At 39.0% G+C, this 17,403-nt stretch overlaps 3 protein-coding genes across 3 annotated transcripts; 2 read left to right on the top strand and 1 right to left on the bottom strand.

The window, feature by feature from the left end:
• Positions 1 to 936: 936 nt before the first annotated feature.
• LOC133714618 (ras-related protein RGP1) lies at positions 937 to 3,617 on the top strand. Its single transcript, XM_062140772.1, has 3 exons — positions 937 to 1,381; positions 2,574 to 3,074; positions 3,174 to 3,617. The coding sequence occupies exons 1-2, from the start codon at positions 1,155 to 1,157 to the stop codon at positions 3,019 to 3,021; spliced, it is 675 nt and encodes a 224-aa protein (XP_061996756.1). The 5' UTR covers positions 937 to 1,154; the 3' UTR covers positions 3,022 to 3,074; positions 3,174 to 3,617.
• Positions 3,618 to 3,827: 210 nt separating this feature from the next.
• Positions 3,828 to 5,835, bottom strand: LOC133714617 (cytochrome P450 705A12-like). The gene is made up of 2 exons (XM_062140771.1): positions 4,718 to 5,835; positions 3,828 to 4,604 (listed from the first exon to the last, which is right to left on the bottom strand). The coding sequence occupies exons 1-2, from the start codon at positions 5,636 to 5,638 to the stop codon at positions 3,948 to 3,950; spliced, it is 1,578 nt and encodes a 525-aa protein (XP_061996755.1). The 5' UTR covers positions 5,639 to 5,835; the 3' UTR covers positions 3,828 to 3,947.
• A 6,198-nt stretch (positions 5,836 to 12,033) lies between these two features.
• LOC133713478 (uncharacterized) lies at positions 12,034 to 16,083 on the top strand. Its single transcript, XM_062139516.1, has 8 exons — positions 12,034 to 12,422; positions 12,513 to 12,562; positions 12,656 to 12,701; positions 12,782 to 12,908; positions 13,508 to 13,599; positions 14,035 to 14,107; positions 14,673 to 15,278; positions 15,788 to 16,083. The coding sequence occupies exons 3-7, from the start codon at positions 12,670 to 12,672 to the stop codon at positions 14,769 to 14,771; spliced, it is 423 nt and encodes a 140-aa protein (XP_061995500.1). The 5' UTR covers positions 12,034 to 12,422; positions 12,513 to 12,562; positions 12,656 to 12,669; the 3' UTR covers positions 14,772 to 15,278; positions 15,788 to 16,083.
• The last annotated feature ends 1,320 nt before the right edge of the window (positions 16,084 to 17,403 follow it).

The following is a 17,403-nucleotide window of genomic DNA, read 5'->3' as shown; positions in this document are numbered from 1 at the left end:
GACCTATTAGACGGAAATTGAGATCTCAGGGACTTTTCAGATTAAATTGGAATGTCAGAGACTGAAACGATGAGAGAGGCATAGTACAGGGACTAAACAGACTTTAGCCCTTTTTTTTTTTAGAATCACATTTTAGATTAACCTCAAGAAAATTTTCACAAAACCATGAGTGACACCTAACAACATGTCAGGGGTACCCAATAACAGTATGTGTGATTTTAATCAAGATACATTTGCAAACCTTAGTTCTAGTTATAATGCAATTCTATTCATCTATCATACATATCTTAATCTCAATATACATGACATGAAATCTTATTAAGTTAGTTAGATTATCGAGGTCACTATGATATATCTCATGGTGAAGTGGTTCTTGCAAATCATAGCTTGATCAACAAGTACCTCTATTCAAAATTTTCGAGATATATTGTCAAGCGCTTTTTAAGGATTTCTCATTTCATCGAACAATTACCGAAATGTAATAAACTCATTATTGTACATGTAGTCATGTTTCCATATGGTCATAAAATGTGAACCCAATCAACAGATTATATCAGATTTTGATATGAATTTAAAGTTCATATGAGATATCAGATTATGCACTTGACTTGATTACATTGATTTTGTAGCAAATTTCCTTACTAGTAAATGAACGATTCAAGAGCACTCAATAGTGTGATCCAACCTTCTCAAGATGACAATCCACGATCTGGCTACAATATAGCACGACACCTGTGTTTCACTTATCATTTAATTACAACTTAATATAATTATCTGATACAAAATACATTACAATGAACCCAAAAAAAAACATGTCGAAAAACATTGAACCCAAAAAAGACAAAATTCATTTGTACTTGGTTCCTTTAAAAATCTAAAACGAAAAAAGAAGAGAATTGTCCATTAGTGAGCCCATTCATTTTGAACCCAAATACATAATTCTCATTGGCTGCTCTTCTTGATCCCTACGCGTCCAAAAACCAACATTTCCCAAAGCGAAAACTCTCGCAAGCTAGACTTTGAATTTTCACTAAATTCGAAGCCGATAATGACACCCATTTGATCATTGTCTTCGTCCCATATAGGCAGATCGGTCTTTCACTCGGGGTTCCCCTGTTTTCTTTTGGTTTTTGTATGATCATTCGGAGAAAGCCATGTCGAATTTGCAGAGTAGTTTCAATCAGAAGATCGACTACGTGTTCAAGGTGGTGTTGATCGGAGACTCGGCGGTGGGTAAGTCTCAGCTCTTGGCGCGCTTTGCTCGGAATGAGTTCAGTTTGGAGTCGAAAGCAACCATTGGGGTTGAGTTTCAGACCAAGACGCTTCTCATCGACCACAAAACCATCAAGGCCCAGATTTGGGATACTGCTGGCCAAGAAAGGTACACGCTTTCATCTCTGCGATTTGGTGATCACATCTTATATATATTCTATTCTCTTGTTTTCAGATTTTAGGATGTTGGTTTGTTGATGTGCATGAAATCGCTGAACCCTTTGATCCAAACAGACCCCCGATTTAGTAAACCTTCCGGGGATGAGACATTGGATTTTAAATACCAATCTAGATGAACAAGTTGCGGAAACTAACATAATATTGCTATATCTTTGAATACAATCTCCTCAAACACTCATCAATTAATCGAAATTCCCTATGGTGTTATGGAAACCACCGAATGGAATCAAAAGCGAAACTACATGTCCGTTAAGTAGAAACTCAATGCTTCAACTGCCAGATGAAGCAAGTTGCCTATTGTCTATGATTTCATCCAAATCCAAGAAGGTTTGGTGATGTTTTATGCTTGAATTTGCTGCAATGTAGCTGTTAAAGATCTTCTTTGTTGGAACTCTCAAGTTTATAGCTTTTGCATAATTGTTTCTATTTGTTTTTAGGGGCTTTCCGTGACTAATATTGGAGTCAGCTGGTTGTGTTTCATCACTGCTTTCTTTCTAAATGTTCTGATTTTGTTCAGTGCATTGCAATATCATTCTATTCTTCTTTTTTTCCTTGCAAAAAAATGACTCATTCCAGCTTTCTAATGTCTCCTCATAATGAACTCAGAAGAATTGATTCAAATCAGGGTGGATTTAAGATCTTGCTAGCTGTAGTACATGAAATTGCAACATGCCACCCATTAAGAAATCCCATCTGTGTTACAAAATCATTTTTTGTTTGTTTTTAAGTCATGATCGAAATTTATGTACTGTATTGGCATAGAGGGGAGCCAATCCATGATAATGCATTTTATTTACCACAATAGAATTTGATATTCATTTTGTGGGTGTTACTAAATCATGATAAGGGATGCTGTTCAATGAGGTGAGCCAATTAAGCAGAAGGCACTGACTTGGGATTTACTAATACTTAAACTTTAAGATGAGTTGAAGCGTAAGAGTCTATATTTTCTACCATTAAGCATTAACAGTTCATATTATTTCTTACTGTTTGTTGTACAACTTATCCTTTGTATCCATTATGTAAAACTTGAAGTTTCTGTTAATCTTCTTCTTTGTCATGAAGCTGATCTTCATATGCATGTATTGCTGTTCTGTTTATACTTCTGGTTATGATCTCAGATACAGGGCCGTGACAAGTGCATACTATAGGGGTTCAGTGGGGGCAATGCTGGTCTATGACATTACGAAGCCTCAGTCATTTGATCATGTAACGAGGTGGTTAGAGGAACTGAGGGGACATGCTGACAGCAATATTGTCGTCATGCTTGTTGGTAACAAATCTGACCTGGGGACGCTGCGAGCTGTACCATCTGAGGATGCAAAAGATTTTGCCCAGAGGGAGAACCTCTTCTTTATGGAGGCATCAGCTCTTGAAGCTACTAATGTTGAATCTGCATTTGTCACAGTCCTAACAGAAATTTATCGAGTAGTTGGCAAGAAGTCCCTCATTGCCAATGATGAAACAGAGTCTGGAGGGAATTCCTCACTTCTCAAGGGAACTACACTTATTGTCCCCACACAAGATCCTCTGCCTGAAGCAAAATCTGGCTGTTGCTTCTCTTCATAGGCTTTTTGGCCTTTAACCTACTGTAACGTGGGTTTCTGCTGATTACGGATCAAGTAATGTTCTTAACCCTCTCTTCTGTTGAATTCCTTTACATACGTTCCAACTTTCATGTTTGTCATTGTTTGACATGGTTTCATTTTCTCATTTTTCAGGGGACATTTGTAATACAGCTCAGGCTAGACAAGTAAATCAGCTTTCCCCTCTTGTAAAAAGCTCTTGGTAGTTGATCAGCATAGAAATCTCGGGGTCAAACATACTTTGATGTGATAAAATTGACATGTACTTGACTGTAGTTTTTTTCATACCTTGTCTACCTGTAGTTAATTTCTCAGACATTTTCACGATTATAGCAGCAATTTGTAGCTGGAATAGTAGAGATTTCTTTCAACTACAGTTAAGTACACACTGATCTAAAAACATGAAACCAGACCAAAAGAAAAGGGCCTTGTGAGAAAATCAGCTTGAGTTTCGTGGTGGAAGAATTTTTTATTGTGTTTGGTTATGTTTTTGGATGAACTTCTTTTGATGTAATTGATTACAACATTCTATGTTGGTGTGTTATCAGCTAGTTGTGATTCTTATTTAAGAGGTCTTAAGCTTTGCAAGGAGGATTTGTAATGAGGATTTGGCCAAGAGATGATGGCATGTTTGCCTTTTATGTGTGTTTGTGAATTTGCTCTTGCTTTGTTTTCAGTTGGCTTTTCTAATTAAGGCCTTCTGCTTGTTAGCTTAGTTAGTACTTGTAGCCACTTGATGCAATTCTCTTCCTCATCTGTATTACTCGCATACAAGGCAGACAAGAATGATATTCAAAGCAATCTTGTACTATTTCAAACTGATTCTCATTCTTTCATGACAATACAATTAACCACAAAACCTACAGAATGGCTCGGAGAGGCCACTTCTAAGAAGTCATAGTATAGGAATTATATAGAAGAGGCAAATGGGTTGAAGTGAACGATAGGACGCAAGTGAAGTGGGGAAGCCATTGGCAAACTTATGCCTGCTCCAATCTGCACATTAACCTTAGCATCATCATCTCCTATTTCCCCAACCTTCCAATCAAAGCATTGAACCATGGCTGCAACTGCAGTGTTCACCAGTAAAAGCGCCACTGAAGAGCCGGGGCAGCGTCTCCTCCCGCCACCAAATGCCACAAAATTGAAGTTCTGTTCCTTTTGATCATAATCCACACTATCATGTCCTTCACTAGAGGAAGCCAAGAACCTCTCTGGACGAAATTCATTGGGATTGTCCCATATCTCTGGATCTCTCATAATTGCATACACATTGATTGCCACCATGGTTCCTTGATTTATATCAAAGCCTTTGATTTTACAATTTTGGCGGCTTTTCCTTATCACCACAGGAGAAGGAGGGTATAATCTCAATGCTTCCTTCACAACTGCTTGCAAATAAGGGAGACTAGGAATGTCTGTTTCCTCGACCAATCTGCAGGCATCACCCAGAACCGAATTGATCTCTTCTCTCACCTTTTTGAATACATCTGGGTGGTTTATGAGCTCGGCTATCGCCCATTGCATTGTCTCTGTTGAAGAAATAGTGCCCCCGATGAAGAGATCCTGGCACAATGAACAATGTTTAGCACAGTTAAACTTTGCAATACTTTCTGGGGGTGAAATTACCAACTTTGATCTTGAAACAAAACTTAAAAAGTAAAACTAGTACTACTTACAAGCAAGAAGGCTTTGATTTGAGTTCTGGTAATTTTGAGCTCAGCCTTATCATCCTGATACACCTTCAACAGTAAGTCGGCCAAATCCAGATCCTCATCCACTCTCTCATTTCCGTCCTCTCTCTTTTCATGATCCTTTAACATCTCCTCCAAAAGCTCATCGTACTTCAACGACACATCCACAAGCTGAGTCCCATAGAGCCAGAAACCCAACCTCTTCAAAGGCCCCAGCACATCCCCATACGACACCTTCGTGGCCAACTGCAGCGTCTTGATCATCATCTCCCTAATCCTGGCAGCCTCGTCGCCTTTCTCCGAAACGCTGGTGCTCATCACCATCTTGCACGTTGAATTGTTGGTCATCTTCATCAACTCAGCCCCAACATCCACAACTTCGTTTTTGTTACCACTTTCGATCATCGAACGACAGAACTTGACGATCTCTGCTTGTCTACTGGCGCGTGACCGTTCCAGCTGCCGCGGGGCAAACAGTTCGGTCATGCAGAGTTTCTTCATGAACTTCCAGTAATCGCCGTACTCGGCACCGAAAAATCCAGAGTTTCCGTAGGGCAGTTCATCGGCGAAAGCGAATGCAGGGCGGTCTGCGAAGGCGAGATCTTGTGTTTTGAACACGTCGGCGGCGAAGGAGGCTGAGGAAACGAGGAGCATCCGAGAACCGCCGAGGCGGAGGTCCAGGAGAGGCCCATGTTTAGTGGAGAGGTTGAGGAAGGATATGGCTTGATGGTCCGAGCTTAAGAGATGGAGGTGACCGATCACTGGTAGGCCCGGTGGGCTCGGCGGTGGGTTTTTTGAGTTGGTCGGAGGTTTTCTGAACAGGGATTTGAGCAACAAAATGGAGACAAATGATACGAGGGAGTAGAGGAATAGGTAGTATTGTGCATCTGTTAGTATAATGGCCATAGCTAGCTATATTAGTTAAGATCGAGCTAGATGAAACAACAAGAGCAAGATTTAACGTGGTTCAATCGAAACTGAAGAGGCCCACTGTATCAGTTTCCGTTGCTACATATAGTTGCTATAATTCATGATCGAACAGATATTCTATCTGAAAGTACAAGTCTACACCCGATCAAATGTTAAGAAAAATAAAAATATCTGGGGCATATGAAAGGATATTTCTACAGTATGCTAATTCTTGGATTGTTCTATGTCAAATTTTGTGGGCTAGCAGGCTGGGTTCCCATCACTGATCCGACAAAGCTGACCAGATTTAGCATATTTCATTTTCAATTTACTGCGTCATTCATGGTAAAATATATATATCTGAGCTTGAATTGCTTGAATAAATAATAAAGCCTCGTTTGGTTTTCGTAACCATTCCACTCTAGCGTTAGGTAATCAACGCTGGAACAGCAATCAAGAAGTATATATATATATTTTTTAAATATTTGCGTTGCAGTATTTAAGTTCGGGCAAGATATGATTTGTTCGTAGAATTTGTTAATGTATAGTAGTGTGTGATGCAGTAAACGTTGCCGGCTTGACTGGGAGATTCGAATAGCCTGTCTCAATCACAATCTTACGGATATAATTTATAAATCTACATTAAAAAGTTAAGCAGGGAAATTCTTAATTTTGGACGGAGGGAATAGGCAGCTGGGATATGATTAAGAAATAAATTATCAGTTCAAGACTCTGACCCTTTTACTTGCAAATGGCAGTGTTAGGAGTCAAACCCTAACAGAGAAGAAGATTGAAATGGAAATGCAAATTACTATAAATTCATCAAAGTCTGCTCAAGAGCTGCAAAGCCAATCCTTATATACTGACTAACTCACATCGAGCAACATGATAAGGATACGTGTCCGAAATTTGTTGATGCATTAAATAAAATGTAAGGCCATCTCCATCCCAACTACATAAAGGGCTAAGGCCATCTCCAACCCATGATCTTAAAGTGCTAAAGGGCTAAATTTTAGCCCATTTGGACTCCAACCCAACAACCTAAGGGCCAAAAGGCCAAAATAGAGGGTCAAATGTGAGGTTGTAGTGCTAAATATAGCACTTTGAGTAGCACTTTGCCCCTTCAAAAAAATGGATAAGATTGGTGGTGGCCCACGGGCTGCAGTTGATGCTGACGGAAGCATGACGTCAGCAACGGCTAGTTGCTGACGGAAGCATGACGTCAGCAACGGCTAGTTGCTGACGTCAGCTAGCCGTTGGTTTTTTTTTTATTATAACTTTTACACTATAAATACATATGACTTCAACATTATTTTTCACATCTTCCTTCTACTTCCTCATATATATCTTTCTATTCTAAATCTTTTATTTTCTCCCTATTCTTAATCTCTCATTTATTTTACTTTTATCGAAAATGACTAGTTCGTCGAAAAGAAGTGTGAATTGGTCACTGTTGGAAGATGAAGCACTCACCGTTGCTTTCGTGAAAGTATCCCAAAATTTCATCAATGGTACAAGTCAATTGGAAGATGGTCTTTGGGTCCAAGTCCAACAAAAATTCATGGAGATCCAAAATACTATTTTGGTACAAAGGACGTGGGAGAGTTGCAAATCTCGGTGGCAAAAATACATTTTTCCTCAAATGAACAAATGACACTCTTGCATCAAACGTGCCGAGAGGAGGAACCAAAGTAGAGACAATCTTGAAGATCAAGTGAGTATTTTTTCAAAGAAAAATTTATTTTAAAATATTTAAAAAAATATTTTTTATCATATAAATTATTTCAATTACTATAAGTCAATTGACTTTAAAAAATAAGCGCGCGCGCGCGCGCACACACACACACACACACACACATATATATATATATATACAAATCCTACCCAGAGCGATGCCTCGCTCTGAAATTTCAGAGCGAGGTTAGGGTTTAGGAATAGTACAGAATAGTACAGAATTTAGGGCTAAAATTTAGCCCCAGGGCCATTTTTAGCCCTTTGGGTTGGAGATGGCCTAAGAGCCTAATTTTTAGCCCTTTTGATCTCAAACCCAAACAACTTAGGGCCAAAGTGTTAAAATTGAAGGTCAAAAGGCTAAAGAGAGAGGCAAATTTAGCCCTCAAATTAGCCATTTAGCCCTTAGGGCCAAATGGATCAGAAATGGGAGGCCCACCTGTGGGTGCTGCGTGACATGTGCATGACGTCAGCAGTTGCTGGTTGCTAACATCATCTAGCCGTTGAGTTTTTTTTTTAAATTTTTTTATAGCCATTTCGAAATCAGCTTTATTCCATTTCAAAATTAGCTTTATTCCATTTCGAAATCAGCTACATATATTTTTTATTATCTTAAAAAAAAAACATCCGGAAAAATATTTTTTATCATAAAAATGATTTCAATTACTATAGTAAAAATCTGATAAAAAATAAGAATTATATATATATACAGATCCTATCCAGAGCGAGGCCTCGCTCTGAAATTAAAGTGCGAGGTTGGAGTTTAGGGTCACTTTTCGGTCTCATATCCACATCTCGACCGTTCAGTTTTTAGGTACTAATGTATAGATCATCTCTGCAAAATTTCAGCCAAATTAATGATCTTTAACGTATCTTATAACTCGCTTAAACAAATGAACGAACTGAATCTGTCCAACCTGAACCGTACTAGCTTTAAGGCAGTCATCAATGCCTTAACGACTATCAATTTGGCTGAAATTTTGCAGAGATGATCTATACATTAGTACCTAAAAGCTGAACGGTCGAGATGTGGATATGAGACCGAAAAGTGACCCTAAACTCTAACCTCGCACTTTAATTTCAGAGCGAGGCCTCGCTCTGGATAGGATTTGATATATATATATATATATATATATATATATGTACATACATGTACATTTACAAGCATAATTAGCTATAATGGGCTACGCTCATTGTACCGCCAGAGGTACTAATTCCCGCCAAAGGAATAACATACAGATACACAGCCAGGCGAGCTATAGCCTGAGCCTCGGATCACCCCCAGATCACCGCCGACGCGCCGCCACGCGCTGTGCCAAGATAGCATCAGAAGCTCCTGAAGCTGGGGACTGAAGCACATCAGTCCCACATCGAAAACAAGGAGAAGATCAGCCTCCTCCTCACCTATAAAAGGTTTTCTCCTCTCTCCTCATTAATTACGCATTTACTACTTATTTATTGTTATCCTTTCTATATGCATTGACTGACTTAGGCATCGGAGAAGTGAAAACTGCCCAACGCGGTCTCCCTCTGACGCCCTGTCTTTCGTTTGACAGCTAGCGAAGATCACCAAATCCAGAGTAGTGGTCCGCCCACCGGACCCGCGTTAAACGAAGGTTTGGCTACCGCCAGACTTTGAGCATTAACAATATATATATAACATCAGTCCGTCTCGGGTGCGGACGTCCGTACCGAGCGGACGGTACGGATTTCCTGTTTTCGACCACTTTCCGGCCACATTTTTACATCTTAACCGTTCAGTTTTTAGGTCCTAGTGTATAGATCACCTCTGCAAAATTTCAGCCAATTTGGTGATCGTTAAGGCATCCAAAACTGCAATTTACCATTATAAATACGAACGGTTCCGGTTCGACAGATTCGGTCCGTTCGTGTAAAATGCAGTTTTGGATGCCTTAACGATCACCAAATTGGCTGAAATTTTGTAGAGGTGATCTATACACTAGGGCCTAAAAACTGAACGGTTAAGATGTAAAAATGTAGCCGGAAAGTGGTCGAAAACAGGAAATCTGTACCGAAAATTCGGTACGGACGTCCGCACCTGAGAATAATTCTATATAACATATCCAAAATGTTAAAATATATTTTAGGGCTATAATTTAGCCTTGACAGGTTGGAGATGGTTGATGTCACATCGATGAACAGTACATAATTTAGGGCTAAAATTTAGCCTCAGGACTATTTTTAGCCCTGCCGGTTGGAGATGGCCTAATAACCCTAATATCGAGATCAACACCTGCTAGGCAAGTGCACGACTAGAGCAAAATCTTAAACAGACTGTCAAAACGGTGCGTTCCCCCTTTCTCACAAGCATTCCTGGTCCAACTAGGATAACTCATAAGCTAATTCATAACAGGCAGCCCAAAAGCAATATGAATCCAAGCTTTTGCATTGGTCATGTCTCTTATTTCAGTCAACCCTGGAGTATAACTGGCTAAATATTTATAACCTACTAGTCACTGTCCAACTGATAGTAGCTATTATATATTCTTTTCCAAGAGTCATGCAAAAATTAACTTGGAATTTTTCCTTAATTATATATAAGTATAGATCAGAACAGTAGTTCTGAATCTAATCTACTCACAACACTACTAGAATTATGCCATCAGACATCACCACTGTTTGGACCCAAAATGAACATTTTGGCCTGACAAGGCGTGTGTTGGAGAAATTGAGCCAATGTCAGTGGCTCAAGCTATATATTGTCGACAAGCTCGAAATATATATTTAGAGGCTAAATAAAGCCTACTATGGAAGCATGGAAGCATGAAAAGTTAACTTTAGCACATTTTCCTACTTCGGCTAGGAGAAACCGAGCTAAACAAGGAAGGAGGGGCGGCAGACTAACCAAATGAAATCGAAATGTGCTGAAACTTTCCAGATCCATTCTAGACAGCCCAAGGATCATTTCTTATGAAGAGTGCAAGAGCTTTTTTTGAGTGGAAGGCCTTCAAACAATCAGCCCAATTTTCTACAGAAGCAAAACTGGAAAACTGGACCTGTAAGAGGTCCAGCAGCATTTTCGGCCCAACCACATGGAATAAAAATCTGAAAATTTGTCAGGATGATCTACACTCATAGTGGAACATTTCATATGAAGAAGTCGAAGGCATATAATGAAGTCTTGTTGGAGAAATAATTGAAGGAATAAAGGGGCAGAAACTGACCTAAAACCAGCTCAATATTCACATGTTCATGTTTCCTACCCACATGAAGAAAGCTAGATGCTTTTCTCTTTTTCCTTGGATATATTTTTCTTCTACAATCTCTTTAATAGATCATCACCACTTCCATGTTGCTTCACCTTCATGCTTTGCTTTCATTTCATCTTTTCTCTATCTTTTCCATATTTTACAAGTGAACTTAGATCTACTTTCATTATTTTTCTTCCACTCATCATTTCACTCTTCTTTTTCTTCCCTATATAAACACCTTCTCCTCTCATTCTAAAACACACAAACACATTCACACACACATTCACAACACAACATCACAACATCTCTAAGATGATCTAAGTTCTCTCTAGAGCAACCTCTCTAAGAGCAACTCCTTTCCTTCTCTTTCTCTTACCGGTGATCACACTCCTAGTCCTAGTCTTCTCAGAAGCCGACTTTCAGTGCCACTAAACCCTCTGTCAACGTACTTCGGTCCTAGTCTCCTAGAGAGCCGATTGTAGTACCACGACCAAACACCAACACACATAGACATTCACAAACACAACATCAAAACATCTCTAAGATGATCTAAGTTCTCTCTAGAGCAACCTCTCTAAGAGCAACTCCTCTCCTTCTCTTTCTCTTACCGGTGATCACACTCCTAGTCCTAGTCTTCTCAGAAGCCGACTTTCAGTGCCACCAAACCCTCTGTCAACGTGCTTCGGTCCTAGTCTCCTCGGGAGCCGACGGTAGTGCCGCGACCACAACGGTTACAGAACCAGTCAAGCAAGGGTAACGCCCTAGCAACCCAGCCAAGCTAAAGTCACGCTTTAGCAAGATCTCAATACTTCCCGGTGATTTCGCTCTGCTCAATCTGCAATATTGAGTATCGACTTGTGAACAAGAAGAAACTTCAGCAAAGTCCTCACCACGAGGCACAAAGAATCCCACGACGAGGTTGGTGCTCTCCTCGTCTACAATCGCTTGATAGAAGTCAGGTCAAGGGACACCCCCGACGACCGCACCCGAACGGTGCTGGCACGCCCGCGCAAGAAAAGAGACTGTTGACCAGCTGCAGCAAAATTGGAGCCAAACAACCACTATTAAATCGGTCGGAATTGCACGCGATGTAAAAAATACATCCTAACATCGGTTTATGAAATATCGATTTCTATTGTGATTATAAACATCGGTCGTTAAATTAACCGATGTGTAAAGTCTCGTTCAAAAATTTTGAAAAAACGCGGAGGGACTAACTTAAAAAGTTTGAGAGGCGCGGGGACCAAATTTTCATTCCCCCCAACACTTAGTATTTTTTTCACTTTGTATGAAACTATCGAACCCTAGCCAATAACTCTCACTTTCACTTCAGCGCCTCCTTCTCCTTCCTCTCCAGCTATCTTTCCACGGCCACCATTGTCTCTGCCTCCTCCCTCTTACCTCCGCCGGCAAGCTCTCTCTCTCTCTCTCTCTCAAAAGATTGAAAGAAGGGGAAGAATCCTTCTCTCAATCTCTCAGTCGAATATGGGAAATCGATGGCTAGCTACTGCGAGGGTTGAGCGCGGAGATCTGTGGAAGAGCGACGCTCTCTCTGGCTCAGGCACCACAGATTTTCACCGACGGCTACTTTTCCTTGTACCATTGAAAGCTCGAAGAGGTCGACATCGTTCGTAGCTGTCGAATCGATTACTTATGGAAAAGAGAGAGAGAGTGAACTACTGTTCAGTGTTGGAGGGAGGAAGGAAGGGTTTCCGATCCCGATCCCGATCCCGATCCCGATCTCGATGTCGGCGATGGAGATCAATAGTTCAATTTCGTGCCCTTCAACTCCTTGTTGGATCTCCGAGAGGCCGTTCCTCACTGACCGCTTCCATCAGGTTCCTCCTCCTCATCTTCTCTTTACTCTTTACTCTAACCTCCTCCTCCTCCTTTACTTTCCATTTGAAATTTCCGTTCGGTTTGTGCAGAAAACCAAAACGACGTCGCGTTTCGCCACCGATACCAAGGATTCCCATACGTAAGTTTAATATCATTTCTCCTTATATCACTTTTGTCTCTTCTTCATATCTTCTTCTTCTTGTTTGTCACCTCTTCCTTTTGGAATTTGCAGTGTAGGATTCCAAGATGCCATTGGCTATTACAATGCTGCTGTTCAGGTGAGATAGAAGATGAACCTAAATATCAATTTCCGAATTTTCAAGTTTCAGTGCTTATGATGATGATGATGATGAACTAGGAACTGGTGGAGGTTTCAGAGGCTTATGTTTAAGCACAAGTTGTACCAGCTAAGGGAAGAGAGGGATATGAAGCCTGAGACTTTTGCTAGCCTCGTCTCAGCTATTATCTATTATCTACGAGAAAAGGTTCGTAATTTGGTTCAATTTGATGGCTATTATGTATATGCTTGAGCAATTTGATTGGTATTGTGTCTTAGCTTTGTGAGGAAAAACTAGGGTTTTTATAGTCATGAATGTTAATGGCATATGAATCCGTTTTTGTGATTTGGGTTTGGTCCATACTTCATTCAGCCTGTGATTGCTGGATTGGGAGATGAAGACAAGCCATTCATCTGTACTATGGATTCAATGTACTTAAGCCATTCATATATGAAAAAATAAGCACTTAAGGATGCTGGTTTAACAAGTCATAATTTATATGTGCTTGAGTTTCTGATTCAAGTTCTGTTTCTTTCCCTCGTGCTACGTCTTAGGAGGTGGTTTTACCTGTAATTTTGTTGTTTCCAAGTCTTGTTGTCTACCCTGATGTTTTGTAGGCCTAAAAATACAGCTAGGTTGCCAAATGTTCCTTGTATTTGTTATTGATGCTTCTCTATTTATTGAAGAAGCAAAATTGTGGTTGATATACTCAGTTGATATATCTTCTTTGGGAAGTAAAAAGCACTCTCTCTCTCTTCTTTTTTCAATTGCTACTTCATACTAATGTGGCTCTTTGAAATATCCAGGCTAAGGCCATGGCTGGTGATACTGCTGTAAGGTCATTGCTAGAAAAGATGGTTGAATGTGCTAGCAATGCGTACCTGGTTATATTAGTGAGGTACTCTTCTAGAATGTCTACTATTCTTTGTTTGTGGGAATTGCAACTTCCCCCGGCAGTGTCTTATACATGCCGTCCTATCTAACATCTCTAGTTAAATGTGATTGGCTAACTACATAAGCTTAAAATGCTCCCATAAGTTAAGTTCTTTCTTTGTTCTTCTGGTACTATATTGGAAGGGAGAGGGGGGGGGGATGAGGTTTTGCATAGAGGCTATGGGCAATTGTGCTAGAGGAAGACATGTTTCAGACCCAAATTAGATATGTGCAGAGTATTGTGTTTGTGGGTGCATGCAACTTTTTTCTTGAGCATCATTTATATCTCTTCTTTCTATATATCCAATCCTATAAGCTCTTGTGACTTGGATTTATCATTTTACTGTATTTGAAGGATACTTTGTTTGATCTCAATGTTTGGAAATGAAACTTCTTATAGGTGGGTCTATGAAGGAGTCATTGATGATCCTTATGGTGAATTTTTCATTGCTGAGAACAAATCTCTTCAAAAGGTATTGTCTACGCTTACAATTATAAATTTTATAGTGCATATATATATATATATATATATATATATACAGAACTTATCCAGAGCGATGCCTCGCTCTGAAATTTCAGAGCGAGGTTAGGGTTTAGGGTCACTTTTCGGTCGCATATCCACATCTCGACCGTTCGGTTTTTAGGTACTAATGTATAGATCATCTCTGTAAAATTTCAGTCAAATTGATGGTCGGTAAGGCATTGATAACTGCCTTAAAGCTAGTACGGTCCAGGTTGGACAGATTTAGTTCGTCTATTGGTTTGAACGAGTTAGATACCTTATAGATTATCAATTTGGTTGAAATTTTGCAGAGATGATCTACACATTAGTACCTAAAAACTGAACGGTCGAGATGTGGATATGAGACCGAAAAGTGACCCTAAACTCTAACCTCGCTCTGAAATTTCAGAGCGAGGCATCGCTCTGGATAGAATCTGTATATATATATATATATATATATATATATATATATATATATAATTGAGGAGCTATATGAGTGCAATCCCATCAAAAGCCTTGTGCTTAATGTGTTACAGGAAAGCCTCAAGATTATGAAGCCAAGTATTGGAGGCAACGTTACAGCCTTAAGGATGGAAGTCCTAGCTTTCTTGCAAATATTGTTGAGACAATTTTAATCACTGGAAAATATCTAAATGTCATGAGAGAATGCGGGCACCATGTTCAGGTTCCACTATGGTTTATCCTGTACATTTGTACAATATTATCTTCTTCTCCTTGTTTTTTTTTTTTTTGGTACAATCCTTCACCTCCCTTGTGGTGTCGTTAGTATCTATCAGTGACTGGATTGTATGAATAGGTCCCTGTATCTGAAAATTCGAAATTGATGAGCTTTGGCTCAAATCATCGTTATATTAAGTGTATAAAATCTGCTTATGACTTTGCCAGCAGCGAGCTTTTAAATCTTATGAAAGAAAAAGTGAGGCTCAGTCGTCATAAATACTTTTCTGTGCATATGTTATCATTCTTTTTGGTTCCTATATGAATAAATTCATGATTGATGATCTGAATTGATCTTGTTGTCTAATCTTACCTTTTTTTTTTCTTTTCCTTTTTTTGTCTGTATGTAGTATGATTTGATGGGGAAGCTACAATCTATAAAGCACTATCTTCTTCTTGATCAGGTATACTGCTGAATGACCAGTGAACTTGGAAGTAGATTAATGGGTATGCAATATGTTTTAGTATGAATATTTATTCTTCATCTGCCATTGAGATTGGAAAGCTTCAGTCATCTATATCAGGTTAGGTGCTAGGTCAGTGTCTACTTAATATTCCATGGGAATAAGCGAGCATGTGTATGTTTCTGTCACTATAAATCGTGGGTGGACATTTTGAACTCCGTCAAGCACTAGCATGCTTGGCTTTCAGGTCTAAATCTCAGAGGCAGTACCTGGTTATTATAAAGGATTTTGTGATGTTTAACCTATTCTACCATGTGGTTATTAAGTGGAATGTTTTCCCTCATGTTATTCATACAATAAAAATGTTATTCAAATCAATTAGATATCCCAAAGGCGCGTCTACTGGATTGGATTAGTAGCTTTGATTGGATTTATTCTTCTGTTGAATTTTTCACCTTGGCACTTCTGTTGTTTTCCATGTTTGTATTACAATATACTCTCTTTTGCAGGCTTCTCTGGTGCAAAGTTGGAAGATCTTCAAGAATTTTTAGACAATATGAAAACAATGTCAACCATCCATATGATTTCCTCAGTCTTGCAGCGCACCTAATTCGCACCTTTTTGTGGTAGATGAAGTGACTGCAGTAATTGTGAACAGAACTGCAATAGAAATTGCTAGGCTAGACTTGTAGTAGGTTAATTGGGGTTTTATTTTGCCTATTTTATGTACTGTCAAGGATAATGATTTTGGACAGAATACTCCAATATTCAAATTACTTTTGTCAAATATGGATTGCATTTTATAGCAGCAGCAGCTACATATTTTGTGGACATCTTCCTTATCTAAAGAACATGATGTTTATACATAAAGTTTAAAAAGAAAAAAAGAAATTAAAAAGGAAAAACAAAAAATAAAAAAAAAGAAATTAAAATGGAAAAAGGAAAAAATAAAAATAAAAAAAGGAAAATTGAAATTAAAAAGGCAAAAGAAAAAAAGGAAAAAAATAAATTAAAAAGGAAAAAAAAAGAAAAAAGAAATAACTGAGGGGTATATTGGACATTTCACCCAAGGCCAATTCCTAATTTCCTGCAGAAAGGACCTATTAGACGGAAATTGAGACCTCAGGGACTTTTCAGATTAAATTGGAATGTCAGGGACTGAAACGATGAGAGAGGCATAGTACAGGGACTAAACAGACTTTAGCCCAAGTTTAAATTAGTTATAACCATAAAAACAGATGACTATTACTGCCAATACATCAGTTTCAAAATGAAAATCGATGTCCCATTAACCATAAGAGATCGAATTACTATGTTGGAACCGATGTGCCACAAACTAGTGCACATCGTGTTTTAGATAGAGATCGATGTCCAGTATAAGTATTGTCATCGATGAAGACCAGAAAACCGATGTGTGAAACAATATCAGTCATCGTTTTTAAATGAATAATGATGTTAAAATGCATAGTTGTGCTGTAGGATATATATTTCTTTAAGCATTAAAGGCAGTAAGATGAGGGTTTGACAATATATAAACATACAAGTTTGTTATCATTTAAACGTATTTACATCGATTTATAATGAGAACCGATGTGTATAATGATACTAGACATCGGCTAAAAACCGATGTCTGGATTTTCCGGACCTTTCTCATCACCCACTAAGACATCGGTCAGGATTCTTTTTCTCATCGGTTTTTGGCCGATGTCTGAGGGCATTTTTCTAGTAGTGCAAAATTCAGTTTTTAAATAGAGTGTGATAGCTAGGATGAGAACAATGATTGTTGTGATATCAACATTGATCATGCTTGTGCAAACCAATTTAACCAAAATGGCCAGACCGATAAATCGTCTCCACTCTCTCAATGTTTCTAACATTATTGTTCCCTCTACGTCTTCCAAGTCTAGTACTACTGCGTCTCTTCCCCATCATCCCCCTCCATTTATCAAACCTCCTTTGATGTTGCTATGATGATTGTATGGATCTGTGCGTCTATGATTATGGCTATCAGCTATCTCAACCTACGAGATTGTGATATATATTGTTCAGAAAATTGCACTACTTCTGACCACCAGCACTAGAACCAGTTTCATTCAACCGCCACAGGTTTTTATAAGGGTCTTTG

This window comes from Rosa rugosa, chromosome 6, assembly GCF_958449725.1.
Source record: "Rosa rugosa chromosome 6, drRosRugo1.1, whole genome shotgun sequence".
NCBI lineage: Eukaryota > Viridiplantae > Streptophyta > Magnoliopsida > Rosales > Rosaceae > Rosa > Rosa rugosa.
Note: the sequence above shows the minus strand (reverse complement) of the source record. Positions and strands in the feature narration are given on the sequence as shown.